Genomic DNA, 18,502 nt, shown 5'->3' with positions numbered 1-18,502 from the left:
GATAGGCGAGCTTGCCAAAACCACCATTGTAAGGGGAAAAGGCGTGGTCAGGGTCGTTGGTATCTACCTAAACAATCCGTAAGCATCGGATAGGGGACCAACAGCATTGCGCAGTAAGCCTGCACCGGGTGATGGTCAATATGGCGCCAAGTGACACCCAAGGGGACGCATATCTGTTCTTGCGTCGCAGGATTCCAGGCCGAAAACACCAAGTAGTCTGTCTATATAGGTCGTATTCCAGACGAAAAAGGTCTCCAGGCCCCTCTCCGTTACTCGACTGTCCATATGTGGCTCACGGCACCGATGATTTACTCTCTCGTTTTCCCATTTCCACCGTAACCTCAACATGACAACGGAAGCAGACCTGGCCACTGCCGCCGACCCGCGGACCCGCCGGCCCAAGACAGTCATGTACGCCGAGCTGATGAAGCCCGACGAAGACTGGCGGAACCTCCCGGACACCGCGGAGCGAAGGAAAATCCAAAACCGTCTTGCCCAGCGGGCCTACCGTGAGATGACATCCATCCGCCTCCCCGCTGATTACCACGTCGGTCGCCATTGTGCACACCATATCAGAACTAACCGGTCGAGAAACGACAGGTAGAAACATGCGTGACAAGACAAAGGAAGTTGAGCAACTAAGGAAGCAGCTGCAGGAGCTTCAGGAAACGGAGCAGCATCAAGAGGAGCAGTCATCCGCCTCGACGTTGCTGATTCGAGATGGGGCAAATAGCAGCAGCAGCAGCAGTAGCAGCAGCAGCAAGATAAGAGACGGCGAGGCAGCACAGGCAGACAAGGTAATACGGGCCGACCCCGGGGCTGCCATACATCCTAGACCAGCAATCTTGTCATCTGCCCGAGAGTCAGCCGTCATGACTAACGCATTTCTTCTTCAGGCCTGGTCCCGGCAGTCAGAACGCCACAGAAGTGGGTTCAAGCCCGCTCCCGTGAACGACGACCCGGTATCATTTGACGACTTGAACACGTCTCCCACCATGTCCGAAACGGAAGACTTTGGATTCTATCCAGCACCGGGTAATTTCGGTTCAGAATACCACAAGAAGCGCCAGCAGGTGCATCATCATCATCATCAACAACAACAACAACAACAACAACTGCGGCACACCCAACACGCGGACGGCGGTGATGTGCCGGCCCCTCCTTCGAGACAATCGAGGAAAGACGGCGGTTGGCCCCATGATCCCTCCGTTACTATCAACCGCCGGGACTCGGGGTCCACCCACGGCCGGCACACTCCGGGCTCGGGCTTCGACAGACCCGATTTCTTCCATCTCTTGCATCCGAACAACACAGAACTGCACTCCCCTCTTGGAACCAGCCTGGTGGCGTCGACAATCAGCCATCTCGATAGAGACCTGGAGATGCCTCCGGGATGGTACCCCTATGCCGGCTCGCGATCACCGTCAAAATCCGTCAGGAAGCAATCCTTTCCGGGTCTCGCTCTCAGCTATGACCTCAACCAGGCGGAAAGCCGCCAGGGAACACAATCGCCGCCGCCACCGCCACCGCCACCGCCACCCTCATCACTGCCGCAGCCCACTCCCTGTGCTTCACAACCATCCGTTGCCAGTCCTCAACCTCTTCTCCCCAAGCCCACTGTGCCGCTCCTGCACCTGTCCATCGCCTCGGGCCAGCTCGATACGCTGCGCCTGCTGCTGCAGCGCCAGGACATAGCCATAAACTGCAGAGACAGCTCCGGGTTCACCCCGTTGCAGCGGGCAGTGATGCTGGGTCGCACCGACATGGTCGCCCTGCTGCTGGAGCACGGCGCAGACTTGAGTAACGGGATCCAAGAAGGGCAGCACTTGGACATAGCCTCGGGGTCGAGGTCCGAGACTGACTATACAATGTACACTTCTTGAAGCAGCCTGGGGGCCGTAATCGAAGGCTTGCGTAAAAAAAGACATGAGAGAATATGAGAATAGATGTCATTGAAGCACATGCTTGGTTCCATTGGGAGTGTATGCCTGGGAACCCAGTTTGGCTTGCAGGTTTTAGCTTGTGCCAGCCGTAGACGCAGATAGACTAATCAATAACAAGGCTTAGGAGCCTTTAAGGGTTCAGCCGGTAACTGATTTGGTAGTGTAAGATAATAAGTCACAAGGCCAAGCGTGCGCGTAAGCCACTTCTTCAAAGCCAGCATCCCATGATCCAGCCCTGAATGCTCACAAAACACACAAACCACCAACCGAATCCCACCTGATTCCGCTGCTCGCCGAGTCCGTATAAAACCCCCCCAGCCATGGCGCCAGCCGTACGAAAGGTGCTCGACACCGTGTTGCCTATTCCGTGAACCGTTCCGCGACGGGATGGCAGATTGGTGGCCTGGTTCACGAGCAGAATCGACGCCAAAATGCCGAACGACCGGCTTACGACATGGAGGAAGAGAACGAGGAAGATGCCCAGCCAGAGAGTGCCGGAACGAGTGGCGGGCACGAGAGACAGGTATGGGGCCAGTAAAAGTGAAATGGCAAACAGCGGTAAAGAGGTCTTGAACGACCGAACTGCACCTTTCTTGGTAGTGTAGTAAGGCACGGCTGTGAACTGTAACAGAGTGCCGATGATCCCAAGCATTCCCATGGCGAACCCGAGCTGAGAGTTTTCAAGTTGAAGGCCGCCGGTGAAAGCGAAGGGCAGCTTGATGGGGGCGTCGGGCTTGCGGCGGTCGGCAACTACAAAAAGAGCCCACATGGACCCAAAGGCGCTGATAATAGCCGCATTAGCTTCATGGTTCCAACGGCATATTGTGGTTGATCTTGGAAGGACTTGAACTTACCCGAGGTGAAACTCGAGAATTGCCACTGTGGCGAGGACGATGAAAAGCCTCGGTGTCCATAGTGGCTCTGTTTGTTCTTGGTTGTGGCTTGAAAGTTGCTGCGTTTCGAGGATTGGTTCATTCTTGGACGAAGAACCCATCGTGGAAGCCGTCTGTTCTTCGCAGTCAGGCACACGTCTGTATTGACGCAGACGTGCCGTCCAGGACTGTAGTTGAACAGCTGCCATTTTCCGGATCTGGTGCGCGTCCTTGGAAGTTTCCTCCAACTTGAACCAAACCAAAAGGGCATCCATGAGGAGGAAAAGCGCACTGAGCAGGTTCGGCAGCGCATACGGCTGTTTAGACAACGAAGCCGTCAACCTGTTCTCGCCAATGTAGTCGGGAAGGCCAAGGGTGGAAGTTGTGCCAGCACCGGAATTCATGGAGGCGGCTGCCAGCACTACATCGGACAGGGAGTCAGCTGTGATCAAGCGGACCCTGAAGAGACACATGCGGTAGAAGAACAATCTCTTGTAGTCAGGTGTTACGGTTGAGAACCAAAAACACCACTTACATGGACCCACGGCGTTGGCAATGTGGAACGCAAGGACCAGCGTCGAGAAGCCCGCCGGTCGATGTTGCGGTGGAAGGCTATCGGACATGGCAGCCCGAGCAGCCACGACTGTTCCGTTCACGGCGCCGGCGAACAGACGCCAAAGAACTATCGTCTGGAAGGAGCCCGGGAAGGCGACGGCGACGCAGGCAACGGCCGTGCCGACGAGCCCAATGAGAATGACTGCCTTGCGGCCGATTTTGTCAGCCGCGACGCCCCAGGCCGGGGCGGAGGCAATCTGAGCGGCGGTGAAGATACCCTGGGCTATGCCGACGTTGCGGGCCACGTCGGCCAGCGGAAGGTCTGGGTCCAAGTACTGGAGATGCAGGGTTATGCAGGTCTGGAAACTTGCGATTTGGTAAAAGTCAACAACCCTTACCGAGGCTATCACGGCGACCGCCGCCTTGTTGCTGGGCAAGTAGGCCCATGGCAGTCTGAATAGCCTCTGCACCATGGTCTGTGGTAAGACCAGACCGGAAGCAATGCTGCAAAAAAAAGGCTACAAGACCCGTACGATGCCTGCTCTATGCTAGGACGACGCGGGCATGAATCTTGGTTTCGCGCCGAAATAAATAATCTCCCCGGTTTGTTCACCTCCGGCAGGTCGCCGAATAAGATGAGTCGGGCGAATACTGTAATCAACAAACAACCTACTACCTGCCTCGGCGGCCGCGGCGCAAGACTCTGTCTGTCGTCTGTCTGGCTACTTTGCTTGCAGACACAAACGTAGCAAAGACCAAATAATGTACGGAGGGAAGGCCAAGAAGGGGCTTATCTTCTCGGCAAAAGGCTATCCAAACTTTGCGAGGAGAAGGTAATCAAAGCAAGCAAGCAGCCTCCGGGGCCTTTGACGCTGGAAACTGGGTCCATGATGTGAACTGAATCGTGCTCCGTCACAACATCCTCCACAAGCCCGGTGGGTAGCCAAGGTACCTAGGTCATTTGCGGTCGAGGTGAGTGATTAGTCAAGTGAGTTGTTAGTCAGAAAGCCCGTAGGGAACTATATTTGCAGAGAACATGGCGTTCATCCCGGTCAGGTTTTATGTATCCGCCCGATTCATCGGAATATGCCTGACCTTGACAGGCCCCCACCCCCACATAACCCGACGAAGAGAAGTAAGTCAGTCACTTATCCTGATTTTCACAAATCTTAAACAAGCAGTTGCTGTGTGCTGCCGAAAGTCCGCGGGTCTCGGACGCGGGCTCCGCGGAGGGAGACAAACTATGCTGCGCTGTCTACCGGTTTAGTATAAAGCTACGGAAACTCTAACGAGACCTTTCCCGACAACGAGCAAGCACCAGCCGCCTAGCAACCAGGAACCCCAACGGAACAACACGTTACACAGCTGCAATCGATTCCTTCGCCCGGTGCGCCGGACAAACGAGTTTCCCGAGTTGTCGCGCGGGAACGGGGTCGAAGGGACGGGGCATCCCAGGAACTTGCACAACGGCTCCCACCCTTCGCCGACCCTGTATTCAAGCAATCTGTCGGGTGGGACGAGGCGGCGGACGTGGTCGTTGTGTTCCAAAAAGACCTTTTTCCCGTGCTTCTCGAAATCCCTCTTGAAGACCGCGTCCCAGTACTTGCGCAGCATCGGGTAGTACATGGACGACGCCCAGTCAAAGTGAGACAGGAGCCAGAGGAAACGGTCGTTGGCGCGGTGGTTCACCGTCACCCTCGTGGACTCAAACCAGCTGTCCACGTCACGGGTTGTGAGAATGACCTTGGCCTCCGGATAAGCTTCGATCAGCTCCGCCGCGAACGAAGCAGCGGGCCAATCGGTCACGGCCTGGCAGTGACCGAGCAGGGCATCCCACTTGTCCTTGCCGAACTCCCCGATCCCGTCGTACTTCGCAGCGAGAGCATCGCTCCACATCAAGCAGTCTGGTGGGTTCTCCGAGCTAGCACTCATCATGTGGTATGTGTCTTGGAAACCCAGTTGGATCAGGGCGGAGCGGAGGGCTTCAGGGGAGGGGGAGGGAGGAGGTCAGTCAGCAAATGGAACAGAGCAAATACGGGTTTCAGGCGCGTTTTGTACATGCTGTCCCTGTTCTCCCAAGCCCGAGACAGAGTACTCTCATAGGCACTACGCGTGATAGGTGACGGCGGTCAATGTCGGTGTCGCTCGTGGTGAAGATATCCGTCGCCGGTTTCTTCGTCGTCTTTTCTCCAAGGAGCACCATGACGGCAACCTCTTGTCATCGGAGTTGTCAGCTCAAGTGTGGTATCAAACGAGACTAGGCATTTAGGAGTTTCGGAGAGCTTACGGGTGTGATGAAGACGGAGGAACTTTTGTTGTTTGGCCAAGGCTCCGTCCGCCCTGAGAGTGATGGAAGATATATCGCAACTTTGTCTGGAAGCGACGATGTCTCGGCCTCCGACACCTGCTTTTTAAATGCTGGGTAGACTCCAAAGCCGCAATTTTCCCTCCTCGTCTTTGGGGGATACGTTCTGACGCAAGATTATCTAGGAACAGCCTGTCCGTTTGTGTGGATAGTCATGGGAGTCACTGGAGTCAATATGCATCCGCCTACTCTAATAAACTTTCTCATAAACCTGTGAAATTACCTAGACGAGACAAAGCGGAGAACTCTATAGATAACCTGATTCCCTATCAAGGACCATGACTCTTCTGGCACATGTTTCAGTCTCCACCGGATCCGACTCGTAGGCGAAAACGATATCTCTCCGAGTGCGCCATCATCACCTCGCATCGTGAATCCTCAAACTTTACTATCATTGCGACATCTGAAGCTCAATCTTTAATCTCAAACTATAGATCACCAATACAACTTCTTGTTGTTCTCTTCGTAATCATGGTCAACAGAGCCTTTTACGCTGTCGTTCTTGCCGCGGCTTATGCCGCGCAGGCTGCTCCGGTGTCTGGTGAGTACATTGCGCTCAATACACATTGCATGAGACGCATTGCCAGAACGACATGACGAAGGATTCAGGTTCTATGTCAACATTTCTAACGATTCGTGGGTATAGGGCAAGATTCCACGGCACTGGGGTCCAATGTTGAGGCTCGCTATATTTACACCCAGTCCACGAAGGGTGCCAAAGCTCAGGAGGACGTCAACGACATCGAGGCTCGTTACATCTACACTCAGTCTACAAAGGGTGCGAAGGCCCAGGAGGACGTCAACGACATCGAGGCTCGTTACATCTACACCCAATCTACTAAGGGTGCGAAGGCTCAGGAGGACGTCAACGACATCGAAGCTTAGTGCATTTCAAGTAGATCTGCGGAGGTCTGTCCTGGCGGAAACAAAAGGATGGCAAAACAGAGTGTTTTGAGTTTGATTTTTTTCTCGATTTGTGTTAGTGAGGATTGTTATACTCTAGCAAGTCTATGGTGACGTTCTCTATCTAGAAAAGGCTGTAAAGCAGAAAAAGGAGGTAGAGGCTATCATATTCCTGCAAGTGCGCCGAGTGCTTTGTGGCGTATTGTTGATCAGTTGTGCGTATAAAAATTCTTAAAAAAAAAAAAAAAAACAGCTGCGTTTGTTCAACACATCGCATCTTTCGCTAGCTATGGACAGTTATACGGTACATGAAGAACATTTGGGCGTCCGTTGTCGACGTCTTGTTGTGTCAAACATGCTCCGCCAACAATGTTTACCAGTTCCACAGGTTGGACCAAGGAAGCTGGAAGATATGGGAGTCGACAAAAATCAACGCTTCTCCCAAAAAGGTTGCTTTCCGCGCTGTGTATCCCCTTTGGCTGCGATGACATAGAAGAAAAAAAACTCGTGATTTGGCATACTGAACTCTGTACAACAGCTGCCGGGGCAGAGAGAGAGAGGGCGTTGCCCGGAATCAATGTCTAATTACTCAGTGTAGGTGCTTTTCGCTGTTGAACTAGAACGGGGCCGCCACACCGCCCATCGTCATCGATCAGTAATCTTGGCCTACTCCGTGTTGGGAGGAGATACTCTGTAATATTGGAAGAAAAACAAGGGGGGGAGGATTTGGCATCGAAAGAATCTAAGCAAGTCGTCGACCGATGCCGCAGCCGCCCCTCCACTTCTGACGAGCAAATCTCAACAAGACAAATAGCAGCGGAGTGATCAGCATGTTTAATAAGAACCCCTGCGCAAAAGGCACATGTTGCCAATCACCCACCACGTGTAGTGGAGAGGGCGCCCCCCCGACGACGACAGAGCCAGTCTCGACCGCGGCGGGGCAGGGCGATGACTCGATGCACCAAAAGTCGTCGCAGTGAGGCCCGTTGGCCTCGCTGGGCACGAGCGTCGCGGCCACGGCCGACTTTCCGAGGACTTGTCCCTCGGCCGAAAGTGCCTCGACATACGCAGCGGCGTAGTGTTTGTCCGTCGAGATGGTCGTCTCAAACCCAGCCTTTGCCACGCGCGATACCTCCTCAAAAGGTCCGCTCTGGCTCAGCGCCCCAAGCACGCGCCAGTGCCGCACCTCGGTAGCCCCGTTCCAGCTCACGTAGAAGGCCGTCGAAGAGAGGTTCGTGCGTGAGAAGGAAACCAGCGCGACGTCGGACAACGGCCGGCCGATCCAGGGAGCTTTGTAGGCGCGATACAGGGTCCCTCTCGTGGCATCTTGGAGGCAAGCCTTGAGGGCAAGTGTGCCGTTGCTGGTGTACTCTGTGAAGCAGGCCGAGTCCCCGAAGCCGACGAGGACATTCTGGTTCGGGAGAACGAGGGTGCTGCCGGCGACCTTGATGATGTATTGCACTCCCGGGCCGGAGTATCGGCGTTCTACCAGCACGGTTTTGGATTTGTGGTTGAGCTGGAGAATCAGGCCGGCGGACGGTCTTTCGGGTTTCATCGCGGGACGTCGGCCGTTGTCGAAAACCGACAATCTGGTGGTTTCCCCGTCGTCCGCCAGGACCCGAGCGTGATGTTGGAAGAGGAGCGGGGGGTCCATGGGTTCAAAGGAGGAAAGCGGTCCACCGAGACGCCACATGATGGTGCCGTCGCGAGCGGATATCTTGAAGATGGTCGAGGTGTGTCTCGATGAGACGAGGTAGTTTCCGTCGGGCATCTTCTCGACTGAGTTCAGGTGGAAATAATCCCACGGAAGAGACCGCGTCGCTTGCGTTGGGGTGAGGACGCTCTCGGACGGAGCGACGTGATCCAACGACTTCCACTCAAAAAGGACGCGACCAGACTCGATGTCAAGCTCCTGGAACACGCCCTCCAGAAGCCAAACCAGCCCTCTTCCCGGCAGGTCATACGGCCGGCGCCGATACTGGGTGACGAGCGCCGTCGTCCCGGAGTTGGCGGTGGTGAACTCGTGGAGGTCGCACGAGGTGGCGACGCCGCTGGCGAACACCTGCTTCACCTGCCGGTAATGGGAGTCCAGGATGATTGCGTCGCCTCGCACGTTGCCCTGGTCGTTGAATCCGCGCAGCATGCATATACTACTCTGTGAGCCCCGATAGTCACACACGTGGAAATCGTAGACGTGCGGGCCGTGACCTTCTGTGCCAGCGAGGCCATCGCTCCCAACCCAGATCAGGTGCTGCGTTCCCCATTGTCAGTTGCTGGCTTCTGAGGAACGCTCAGCCAGTGGTAGGGCATTAGAGCAAGAGAACGACGGGGAAGGGAAGGGGGGCACTGCTTTCTTACACCGTTGTTGTCGTAAATCAATGGAACCGAGACGAGGCTCTTGAAAGGCGCAAGGAAGAAGTAACCCGGGCTTAGCAAGTCGGGATCATGGTATGTGAGGTTGAGGTGCGGTACGATGATGTCAGGTCGCTGTAGCTCAGCTTGTGAGCGTCAAGGATGGTTTTTACTTGGCCCTATTTGCCGTGTATGTCTGGGGGGGTGGATTTCTTTTACCGATTTGAAGGGTCGGTTGAGGTCATCAGGATGACAGACGTCGAAACGCGACATTGAATTTTAGTTAGGTGCGGTCGGCAGTTGATTCTTGGGTGAGAATCATGTAATTAGGTCACAGACCATTGTCTTATTTATTATTGTATTTGGTCCGGAGAAAGAGGGAAAAGAACAAAAAAGGGTAAAAGGCCCGTAAACCACCCCGCCCCAGCAACACCGGCCGGCCGGCCGATTATCGTTGAATTGGAGGGTATAGGCACTTACAGGGGCCTTCGGAGATAGGGGTTATCAACTGGCCCGGCTGCCGGCTGCCAACGGTCAGAAAGCCTAAATTGGTAGAACCTGACAGGAGGATGAGGACTTGTGTGTTATGCTTATATTTAGTGCGTTGTCGGCGCGACTGTTGTCCTGCATGTAGGCTGCACTCTGTTGTCTTACCAGCAGCAGCCCCTTTCCTAGGCTCCAAAGTGTACCTCCGACTTCATTTGCGTTACACCCTCTTATTCAACATCATTTACATTGAAGCCGTGTTCACCTGCTGTTGCGGGCATGTTGATCCAGCAAAATATCTAGTCAGCTGTTAAGGGATCTTGGTGAAGAGGCAGCAGTGGTGAAATCCACGGAGCAAAATTCATCTTCGAGACTCGAGGGGTCACCTAATCCAAAGTTCAGGTGTTTTCTTTTTTTGTGCTACATAACATCAGCCTCCATTGGTTTGAAATCCAGGGTGGGATGATCATGTACCATGGACTCGGCTGGGAGACTCTTGGACGATTTGAAGCAAAAGCTTGTTCGAAAAGGCCGCTGGCCATGGGCATGACAGCTCACTTTTCCCTTCCAAAATTAGGACAGCTGTGATAGTATGACTTCGTCGATTCAAGTACCGTTGATGGCCATACCCCACGGGGAAGGTCTGCAGCAAGGGCCCCATCCTTTTCAACATGGTGTTAAGTACCACAACAGTAATCTCCTATTTTTGTCTGGAAGCTAGTCAAGCTAGTGGCGTATAGCTTATCCTCGGCTTTACTGGTCAGCCTGCTACATATTGTTTGCCATCCAATTGTAGAAACCAAGGCAGTTGTTATTCTCGAGATCACGGCAGTTGACGTTTGCAGTGACCCATTCATCGGCTAAGACGGATGTTACTTTTGATTCCCACCCAGAAGAAGACTTGGACTCTCAAACTCACCTAGCCGGTTCAAATTGCCCTCGGCAGCTTTTTCCTCCGTTGTCTTTCCCCCGTAATAGAGCTTCTGCCCATCATGAATATTCCACCGGTAGTCGCGCCACTCCCATTTCACGATTGCCCAATCCCAAACGACATGGTAACGTCGCGCACCCACTTATAGGCACCCCCCCCATCTGGGCACCCCACTTACCACCTATTTACACTAAAAGTGCTACTTTCTACCCTACTATTATAATACTAGTAATAATAGCTATAAAGAAGGTAGAGTATTTAATAAGTAGAGATTTACTTAAAGTTTTAGAAAATATAGTATTTAAATACTTTAATATACTATTTGCTTAGTAATAAGCATATTAGTGTAACTATTAAGTTTTATATAGAATTTAAAGCAAATTTTATATTAATATACTTACTATAAGAAAATAATTATAATTAATCTACTTTAATATAATAATATATATAGCTATAGTATATATATAAAAGCACTTTAGATCTTATTATATAAAGCAATAGTAAAAAGATTCTATAATAACTTTTTTACTAGTAAAAGTTTACTATAGTAAAATATTAATTATAGACTAAATTAGTAGGTAGTTATATTTTTAAGTTTAAATAAGCTTTAATGTAGCTATAATATAAACTAAAACTAGTTTAATAAAGTAAACTTTTATTAAATACTTTATTTACTTATATATAGTATAATAAGAGATAGTAGGATTTTATATATAAAACTTAGGAATTTTCTTTTTACAATTATTATAAGCTTATAATAATATAAGTCTTTACTATTTATTTTTTTACTTATAATAGAGGTAAATAGCTTTTAAATGCATATTTTAGTTTCTTTATAGCTCCTATAATTAAATTTTAAAGGGTAAAATAAAAAGTAGCACTTTTAGTGTAAATAGGTGGTAAGTGGGGTGCCCAGATGGGGGGGGTGCCCATAAGTGGGTGCGCGACGTTAAAGGGTTCCCTCGAATTTTATTGCAGCCTCGTGAGATTCCTGACTCACTGAGCCCACAAGAAACATGTGGTGGTCGCACCCAGTGTCTCTCTGGATATCGTTTTCTGGAGCCTCCGTGAGAAGAACGCAAACCCGGAAGTAATGCCACTCGCCGGGCAAAAGACGTGTTGCAGATATCCGCGCTGCGTCTCTAACCGCCCGATACTTTGCGGTAGTCAGAGCCCGGCCTTGCAGGCTGGCTGAAAGATTCGGGGCCGGGGGCGAAAGAGCGATAGGCGTTGCGATTGAAGAAGCAATGAGAGTCAAAATAAGAGCTACAAGACTAATCATTTTTCCTCTCCAGTGATTACCGAACGTGTAGCTTGGGGACAAATTGCGCCCAACCGAAGCGACCTTCTGTGGGTGTTTAAAGAGCCTGTTGTGTTGAGCGGGTCTGCAACCTCTGTACATGGTTCTTGATTCAAGTAACAACTACAAGTACTACCGCAGCCCAGCTGGGAAATGAAGTTAATGCGAAGTAAGGTACTTGTGCGTTAGAGGCTGTATGGCTTGTGCACCACTCTAACGAACGATTACAGTACCTACCTACCTAGCGGGGGCATGTAAAAAGTGTGCAATGATAACCCCGGAAATGAGCGAATGGCTGTGTCGATTGTAACGGATTCTCAACCGGGTTTCCCCAGCCGTCAACTTATTTTACTTGTCAAAGCAACGATACCAGGACTGACATTGATGATGAGGCCAGAGCCTTTTAATTTGCTTTGAGGAACCTCGGACCAGTAACAAGCTTAGAAAAGCAGACTGAAGCGCCGCTCATGCCGACCTTCCAGAACGCTGGCAGTCGTGTGCCGCCTTTCGCCCACCCGAATGCCTTGACGATGCGTCCCCCCCAGTACGGGAATGCTGGTTGTCAGAAATCATTAGCTGCATGAACAGTTCTCGCCGAGCCCCCCCCCCCCTTGTTCATAGAGACAAGCCAACTATTTACCCCCACCTGAGAACGACACTCTCGAGGGATGATAATAAATAAGGCTATCCATCCCCGGGTTGCGGCAAGCCTGCCTTATTATTACGTCTCTTAGCCTGATGGTCGCGGACGTCGATTGGCAACCCCGACATCATGTCCAGTTATGCAAAAACGATGTAAGGCGTGTGTTCACTCAACCATCCGAGTATGAGATGACCCACAGCAACGCCTGGATGGGAAGACACGGATGGGACGAGTAACAATGTTGTAACGGCCGACGTTACCCAGCACACACACTTCTCTCTCGGCCTGTAGTCACCCTGCAGTGAAGAACCCGAAGTTTGCTTTTTTTGACCGAGTCGACAAAGAGGCGCCCAATAAACTCTGAGAGCCCACTCCCCCCCGCGGTTGGCAGCGCCTCAACTGTCGGCCGCAGACTGAGACATGCCCCTTTCACTCGACTCGTCAACGGGCTGCATGGCGTAACTGGTCGGCGTGTTTTAGTGAAGAGCTTGTGTGCCATTCGATTTACGCGTCCCGGACGACACCTTGGCGATGTTCCACTGCATTGTCTGTGCGACGGCATTCATCTTAAAGGGCGGATGTTTCGGCCAGGCGAAGCCTACGCCATCTCTCTCTCGACACTCTGGTTCTTATCCCCCGCATTTATGTCTTCTCTCAAATCCCGACTGCCACGAAATCAGCATCAGTTGCACAAAATGACCACCTCCGCGGTAGCTGAGCAGGCGTTACCTCCCGCGGCAGCGTCGACGGCTAGTCCTATCCAAGATACCCATAGAGTGGAACCGCCGCCAACGAATGATGCAGTCCCTTCGGCAGACGTTCATACCCCAATAATCGAGGCCGATCCGGGGCTTGAAACCATCCATGACGATGACAACGACGACAACGACTCCGCCATTGATTCCGCCAGCGTCGCCTCGTCCACGACGTCCCTGTCCGAGAGCATCTTCGAATACCGCAGGTTGCACGGCCGGACATACCAGGCAACCCAGACGACCGAGTACTGGGCCCCCAACGACGACCAGCAGAACGAGGGGCTCGACATCATCCATAACGCGCTGCTCATGCTGCTCGACGACAGGCTGTACCTGGCCCCGATCGACGACCACCCGCAGCGCGTCCTCGACGTCGGCACCGGCACCGGCATCTGGGCCATCGACTTCGCCGACCAGCACCCGGACGCCGAGGTCATCGGCACCGACATCAGCCCCATTCAGCCCGGGTGGGTCCCGGCGAACCTCCGCTTCATCATCGACGACTGTCTGCTTGGGTGGACGTGGCCCGAGGACCACTTCGACTTCATCCACCTGCGGCAGCTGTACGGCAGCATCCCGGACTGGGTGGACTTGTACCGGAGCGCGTACCGCCACCTCCGGCCGGGCGGCTGGGTGCAGAACCTCGAGATCAACGCCGGGATCCACTCGGACCACGTCGACTACCCGCCAGACCACATCTTCCACGAGTGGGGCCGCGTCTTCGACGAGGGCGGGCGGAAGACGGGGCGGTCCTTCACGGTCGCGCAGGGCCACACGATGCGGGACAACATGGAGGCGGCCGGCTTCGTGGACGTGGTCGAGAAGAAGGCCAAGCTGCCGATCCACGGGTGGCCGAGGGACCCGCGGCTGCAGCGGGCCGGCATGCTGATCCAGCTGGCGCTCGAGGAGAGCATCGAGGGGTTCGGGACATTTCTGCTGACGCAGATCCTCGGGTGGTCGCAGCCGGAGACGGTGGTCCTGAACGCGCAGATGAGGAAGGAGATCAGGAACAAGGCGAATTATGGGTGGTGCGAAACGTGAGTTTGGCCCGTCATGGGTTGGTTCTGCCCGGCGTATTTTACTGACCCCGTCACAAGCACGATCGTGTACGGGCGGAAGCCGTTATGAGACGTTAATGAGTGAGTGTATTCCAGCCCAGCGACAGAATGAACGGTAAAGTAAAGAGGATGAAAATGAGCCGGAACAGAGTTGTCGGTTGGTGTGGCTAGTAGTCGATCTTGTGGAAAACCTTATTCATTTTCGTTCTCTTTTTTTTCCATGTGTGCCTTTGGATTCTATGCGGTTGATATAAACGCAGTGGCTTATGGACTTGTGTGTGTCTGGGTCCATAGAGTTCAGCGCGCATATGGATCTTGCCGGCTCTGGTAGGATGCGGAAGAGTTATGAAGAAGAAGAAGAAGAAGTGGAGTTATCTCAGATATTTACAACCGTGAGAGTTTTGGGTCTAGCGTACCATGGAAACGAGTTACTAGGGAATTTGATCGAGAAAAGCTTCTAACCACTCAAGGTTGTGCCGTGATGGATATCTGGTGTCGGAGACCAGTCCGACAGCAACGGAGTACTCTTACATCTGAAGTTTTTAATCGTTTGTTCCTTTCAAATAACCCAAGTTCTTCGTATTAAAGCAAAATAAAAGATCAAATGTCTTTGGATCTTACATCTACGCACTTAAATTCTGATCAAACTCTTGCGATCATAGCGTCGTAAACACCTCCACGATGCCGGAATCGAAAACTCCTCCAGAAAAACCTCCCCAAAGAAACAGACAAAGCTCATTCTTAAGCTTGCCCGCTGAACTCCGGTTAACAATCCTCGACCTCCTCGTCGCCTCAGCCGACAACGCCAGACACGAAAAGGCCGCGCTGGCCAGCGTATGCAGCGAATGGCGAGCCGCCGTCGAGAAGATCACGTTCCAGTCCCTGCTCCTCCTGGAGGGAAACGGATACCAAGACGTGAGGGCATTCCACCGGATCGTCCATGGGCGGCGCAGGCGACTCGTCAAGAACCTCACCCTGCACATCATGCTGGGGTCCTACGGATGCGAGGGCTGCTACCGGGAGGAGTCGGGCGCGGAGGTGGACGCGAACAACTGGCGCTTCACCCGTGCCGTGCGGAGCCTTTGGTCTTGTCTCTCGCGGTGGCCGGTCGCCGGCGACGCGGCGATGACGCTGGAGATCAAGTGCGGCGTGCTCAGCGACAAGCAGCACTTCTTCCGGGACGCCAAAGACGGCGGGCGTCATCTGCTGTACGATCAGAGCCTGCAAGGGCGACGCTTCTCCCTCTGGGGGGCGAGGAAACGCCTGTTGGGGCACCTCCTGGACTTTGTCCAGGACTGCGGCGCTCCCACTCTTCTTCCCAAGGTCAGGGCCGTCCGTCGTCTCCGCGTCAACAAGAGCCTGTACCGAAGCCTGTCGGCCGCGGCGCTACGACTCCTCTTCGAAAGTCTGGTGGACCTGACGGTGGTGTGCTATCAACCCTGGCGAGGCGTGGACGTCCAGGGGCAGAGGGCGAGAGACGACGCGAACACGGCCTTGTTCCGGACCCTGCGACCGTCCGCCTGCGGCGTCCACCTCTGGGAAGCACAGTCGCCGGAACTACACGGCGACAAGTACAGGCCCAAGCCGTCGAACGCGGAGCTCGTTGCCGCGGTGGTGGAAGTGAGCTATCGACTCCGGGACGTGACGATATACCACGCCATCGACGGCGCCGACTTCTTCCGGCTGGCGTCCGCCCGGTCCGCGCCACCCATGTCGGTTTGGCCGAACCTGCGCTTCCTGGTCCTGTCGTGTCGGCATCTAGCGTTATCCAGCGCGCAGTCCGAGGCGTACGACCTGCTGCTGACCGCGGCGCGCGCCGCGATGCGCATGCCCCGGCTGGGGTGCATGGAGCTGTGGTGGGGGGAGGTGAACGGGGGCTACATCTTTCGGTACCGGGTCGACCAGGACGCGACGACCGTCACGGTGGTCGCGACGAGCGAGGCGGCGCCCCATCCGGACGTGCTGAAGGCCTGGAGGAGGGTCGCGTACGAGAACACACGGCACCAGCTGCAGCGGCGAGCCGTTGTGCTCAAGGCGGACGCCATGGTTTCAAGCACGGCGATATGTCGGTTCCTTTGGCTGTTCCTCTGGCTGCGGGAGTTGTTGCAGGGTAACGCCAGTGAGCCGTGACAGTCGGGCTGGCTATCCATCGTATCAACATCGGTCCTTCGATGAGCTACACGGCTTGAAAAGTCTGCCTTGTGCTCGTCTGTTGCTCAAACAGACGGGCTGGCGAAGGGTGTGCTGCATGGATCTCACTGATGGCACAATGATAAGTCGAGTGATGGAATATAGTTCCAAGCTATTGGGACGACGCGGATGGTATCAGTGGGGCCATTCAAAAGGTTACGATCAAAAAAGTCTTCGACATAGTTGGGTCTTGGAATGGGAACGCGGTTTGGAACATCTTCACCTCGTCGTCACGGGGTCTCCCCCCCAACTCTTCACATCAAACCAGGCATAGGACAATATCGAATCGTTGTACGACAACAAAAAGGCAGCCTTTACAACATGTCATCATGAACCATAAACTCTCAGTCAACCAAGCCCTTGCCACCACCCTCTGATAAGACCCGTCTTTTATGATTAGCTCTCCACGCTACGTTCATAGTCATACCTAATTCAAGATACATGGTCAGTCACTATGTCTTTTGCCGGTCTCTGAGCTCTATCGGAACTCGTGATAACTCACCCCTTAACAGCCCCCTTCCATTCCCCCTTTCCCTCCCCACTCAATCAGCGTCACAGTTGAACGTCACGCCCTCCTTCCCATCGGCCTGGCAGGCCTTGTCCGCCGCCGCCTTGCAGTGCGTGCTGTCGGGCTTCACGTCCTTGGCGCAGCAGAAATTGCACTCAGTGCCCTGCACGGCGGCGCCGCAGTTATTGGGCTTCTCGCAGTGGCGGCGCACGAGCCGGTGCAGCGTGAGGTCCTGGGGCTCGAGGGCGTACGAGGACGGCACGGCGGCCGCGAGCGGGAGGAAGACGAGGAAGAGGCGGAGGGCGACCATTTTGTGGCGGTTGATTTTGAATGGGGTCGATGTGAGGACTGAGAATCCTGGCGTGTGATGATGGCTTGTGATGATGGCTTATAATAATGGCTAGAGTTGGATAGAGCAGATAACTCCACGTTATAAAAGTTCGAGGTTGGACACAGGATGGGCAGACAGAATCTATCCACAATGGCCGATGTAAGCGGATTGTACGGCCTCTTTTATCCTCCTGTCACCTCGGCATTTGAGTCCGCTTTGTAAAAAGCAAGAACAGTGACTTCAGCGTTTCACAGCTGTAGAGCTGCAAAGCTTAAGCTTAATATTTCAAAGCCCTTAAATAGAGAGGGGGGGGGGGCAAGGAGGAGCATCCGTGCTCGTATCGAAACACGTGGTGGTAGGACAACTACGAACAACTACAAGGTCTGTTGTGAGCGGACTACAATGTAGTAGACCCGGAATCAAGACTACCCAGTCGGCATCGACCCCGGAAACCTGGGGCCCAGTCGCGGCCGAGACGTCGTTGGAAACATGCTCGAGGCGAAAGGTGCCTAGTCGGGTATCCAGAGGCTTGAACCGCCGCTGGGGCCGTGCCGGCTCATATCGCTGGAGTAGAAGAAAGCTTCGGCGGTTATAGAGTTTCCCTCACCATGGGTTGACTTTTGCCAGCCACCCTCTTCCCCCCCTCTCATCCGTTTCGTAAAGGTGAGGGCATTCGAGACTGTTTCTCCCCTTCCCATCTGGAATGGTGTAGGGAGCGATGTGCCGACCGACCGACACCTCGGGGCACGATCGGGGGGGTATCCATCCGATTCCATGACGCGTGCCTTGCATCGGCAACGGGAGCCCTCCGTAAACTCTGTGTGGCTCGCACGTCGCGCCTGTCCAGAGGAATAATCCGTCATGATTTGACTTTTAAGCACATCTAGAGGATCCACGAACCGCATCCTTGGCTCCTCCCCCTTGCCCAAAAAGGGTTTTCTGCTCGCAAGGGAGTCGGAGCTGGTGGGTAGCCTTGGTAGTTTGACGGCCGCAGAGCGGGACAAGATTAAGCAAGATTCATCTGTTTCGCATGTCGTCTGAGTCTTGCCGAGTTGCCCTGGTGATTGGCCAAGGACATTTGCGGTGTCCGATGTGCAGTTCCGCCTACGTCCATGTCGGTGATGATGATCTGGGCCCTGCCGGACGATTTACATGGTTAGTGGGGTAAGCTTTATGTCCCTCGACGTGTGTTTACCACCCATACAACCTTATGACTTCAAAAGGTATAGTACATCTTCCATGTTTTTCTCTTGCTAACAGACCAGAAGGACTGCAAATGTTGACTAAACCAAAATTAGTAGGGGGGGGTG

At 53.7% G+C, this 18,502-nt stretch overlaps 9 protein-coding genes across 9 annotated transcripts; 4 read left to right on the top strand and 5 right to left on the bottom strand.

The window, feature by feature from the left end:
• Positions 1-346: 346 nt before the first annotated feature.
• CDEST_14336 (Putative ankyrin repeat-containing domain superfamily) lies at positions 347-1,883 on the top strand (the record flags this gene model as incomplete). Its single annotated transcript, XM_062930492.1, has 3 exons — positions 347-509; positions 601-797; positions 897-1,883. The coding sequence occupies 3 exons, from the start codon at positions 347-349 to the stop codon at positions 1,881-1,883; spliced, it is 1,347 nt and encodes a 448-aa protein (XP_062786543.1).
• A 268-nt stretch (positions 1,884-2,151) lies between these two features.
• On the bottom strand, positions 2,152-3,843 carry CDEST_14335 (Putative major facilitator superfamily, MFS transporter superfamily; the record flags this gene model as incomplete). Its single annotated transcript, XM_062930491.1, has 3 exons — positions 2,152-2,725; positions 2,798-3,236; positions 3,351-3,843. The coding sequence occupies 3 exons, from the start codon at positions 3,841-3,843 to the stop codon at positions 2,152-2,154; spliced, it is 1,506 nt and encodes a 501-aa protein (XP_062786542.1).
• Positions 3,844-4,633: 790 nt separating this feature from the next.
• CDEST_14334 (uncharacterized protein) lies at positions 4,634-5,302 on the bottom strand (the record flags this gene model as incomplete). Its single annotated transcript, XM_062930490.1, has 1 exon — positions 4,634-5,302. One exon carries the CDS (start codon positions 5,300-5,302, stop codon positions 4,634-4,636), a length of 669 nt encoding a protein of 222 aa, XP_062786541.1.
• An 812-nt stretch (positions 5,303-6,114) lies between these two features.
• Positions 6,115-6,620, top strand: CDEST_14333 (uncharacterized protein; the record flags this gene model as incomplete). Its single annotated transcript, XM_062930489.1, has 2 exons — positions 6,115-6,276; positions 6,382-6,620. Exons 1-2 carry the CDS (start codon positions 6,207-6,209, stop codon positions 6,618-6,620), a joined length of 309 nt encoding a protein of 102 aa, XP_062786540.1. The 5' UTR covers positions 6,115-6,206.
• A 760-nt stretch (positions 6,621-7,380) lies between these two features.
• Positions 7,381-9,263, bottom strand: CDEST_14332 (Putative quinoprotein alcohol dehydrogenase-like superfamily; the record flags this gene model as incomplete). The annotated part of the gene is made up of 3 exons (XM_062930488.1): positions 7,381-8,889; positions 8,997-9,125; positions 9,210-9,263. 3 exons carry the CDS (start codon positions 9,261-9,263, stop codon positions 7,381-7,383), a joined length of 1,692 nt encoding a protein of 563 aa, XP_062786539.1.
• A 2,093-nt stretch (positions 9,264-11,356) lies between these two features.
• Positions 11,357-11,689, bottom strand: CDEST_14331 (uncharacterized protein; the record flags this gene model as incomplete). The annotated part of the gene is made up of 1 exon (XM_062930487.1): positions 11,357-11,689. The coding sequence occupies one exon, from the start codon at positions 11,687-11,689 to the stop codon at positions 11,357-11,359; it is 333 nt and encodes a 110-aa protein (XP_062786538.1).
• Positions 11,690-13,045: 1,356 nt separating this feature from the next.
• On the top strand, positions 13,046-14,233 carry CDEST_14330 (Putative S-adenosyl-L-methionine-dependent methyltransferase superfamily; the record flags this gene model as incomplete). Its single annotated transcript, XM_062930486.1, has 2 exons — positions 13,046-14,142; positions 14,203-14,233. 2 exons carry the CDS (start codon positions 13,046-13,048, stop codon positions 14,231-14,233), a joined length of 1,128 nt encoding a protein of 375 aa, XP_062786537.1.
• A 611-nt stretch (positions 14,234-14,844) lies between these two features.
• CDEST_14329 (uncharacterized protein) lies at positions 14,845-16,293 on the top strand (the record flags this gene model as incomplete). The annotated part of the gene is made up of 1 exon (XM_062930485.1): positions 14,845-16,293. One exon carries the CDS (start codon positions 14,845-14,847, stop codon positions 16,291-16,293), a length of 1,449 nt encoding a protein of 482 aa, XP_062786536.1.
• A 602-nt stretch (positions 16,294-16,895) lies between these two features.
• On the bottom strand, positions 16,896-17,318 carry CDEST_14328 (uncharacterized protein; the record flags this gene model as incomplete). The annotated part of the gene is made up of 1 exon (XM_062930484.1): positions 16,896-17,318. Exon 1 carries the CDS (start codon positions 17,169-17,171, stop codon positions 16,896-16,898), a length of 276 nt encoding a protein of 91 aa, XP_062786535.1. The 5' UTR covers positions 17,172-17,318.
• Positions 17,319-18,502: the final 1,184 nt, after the last annotated feature.

The sequence above is a fragment of the Colletotrichum destructivum genome, chromosome 10 (genome assembly GCF_034447905.1).
Source record: "Colletotrichum destructivum chromosome 10, complete sequence".
In the NCBI taxonomy this organism is placed as follows: domain Eukaryota; kingdom Fungi; phylum Ascomycota; class Sordariomycetes; order Glomerellales; family Glomerellaceae; genus Colletotrichum; species Colletotrichum destructivum.
This window is presented reverse-complemented; position numbering and strand designations above follow the sequence as displayed.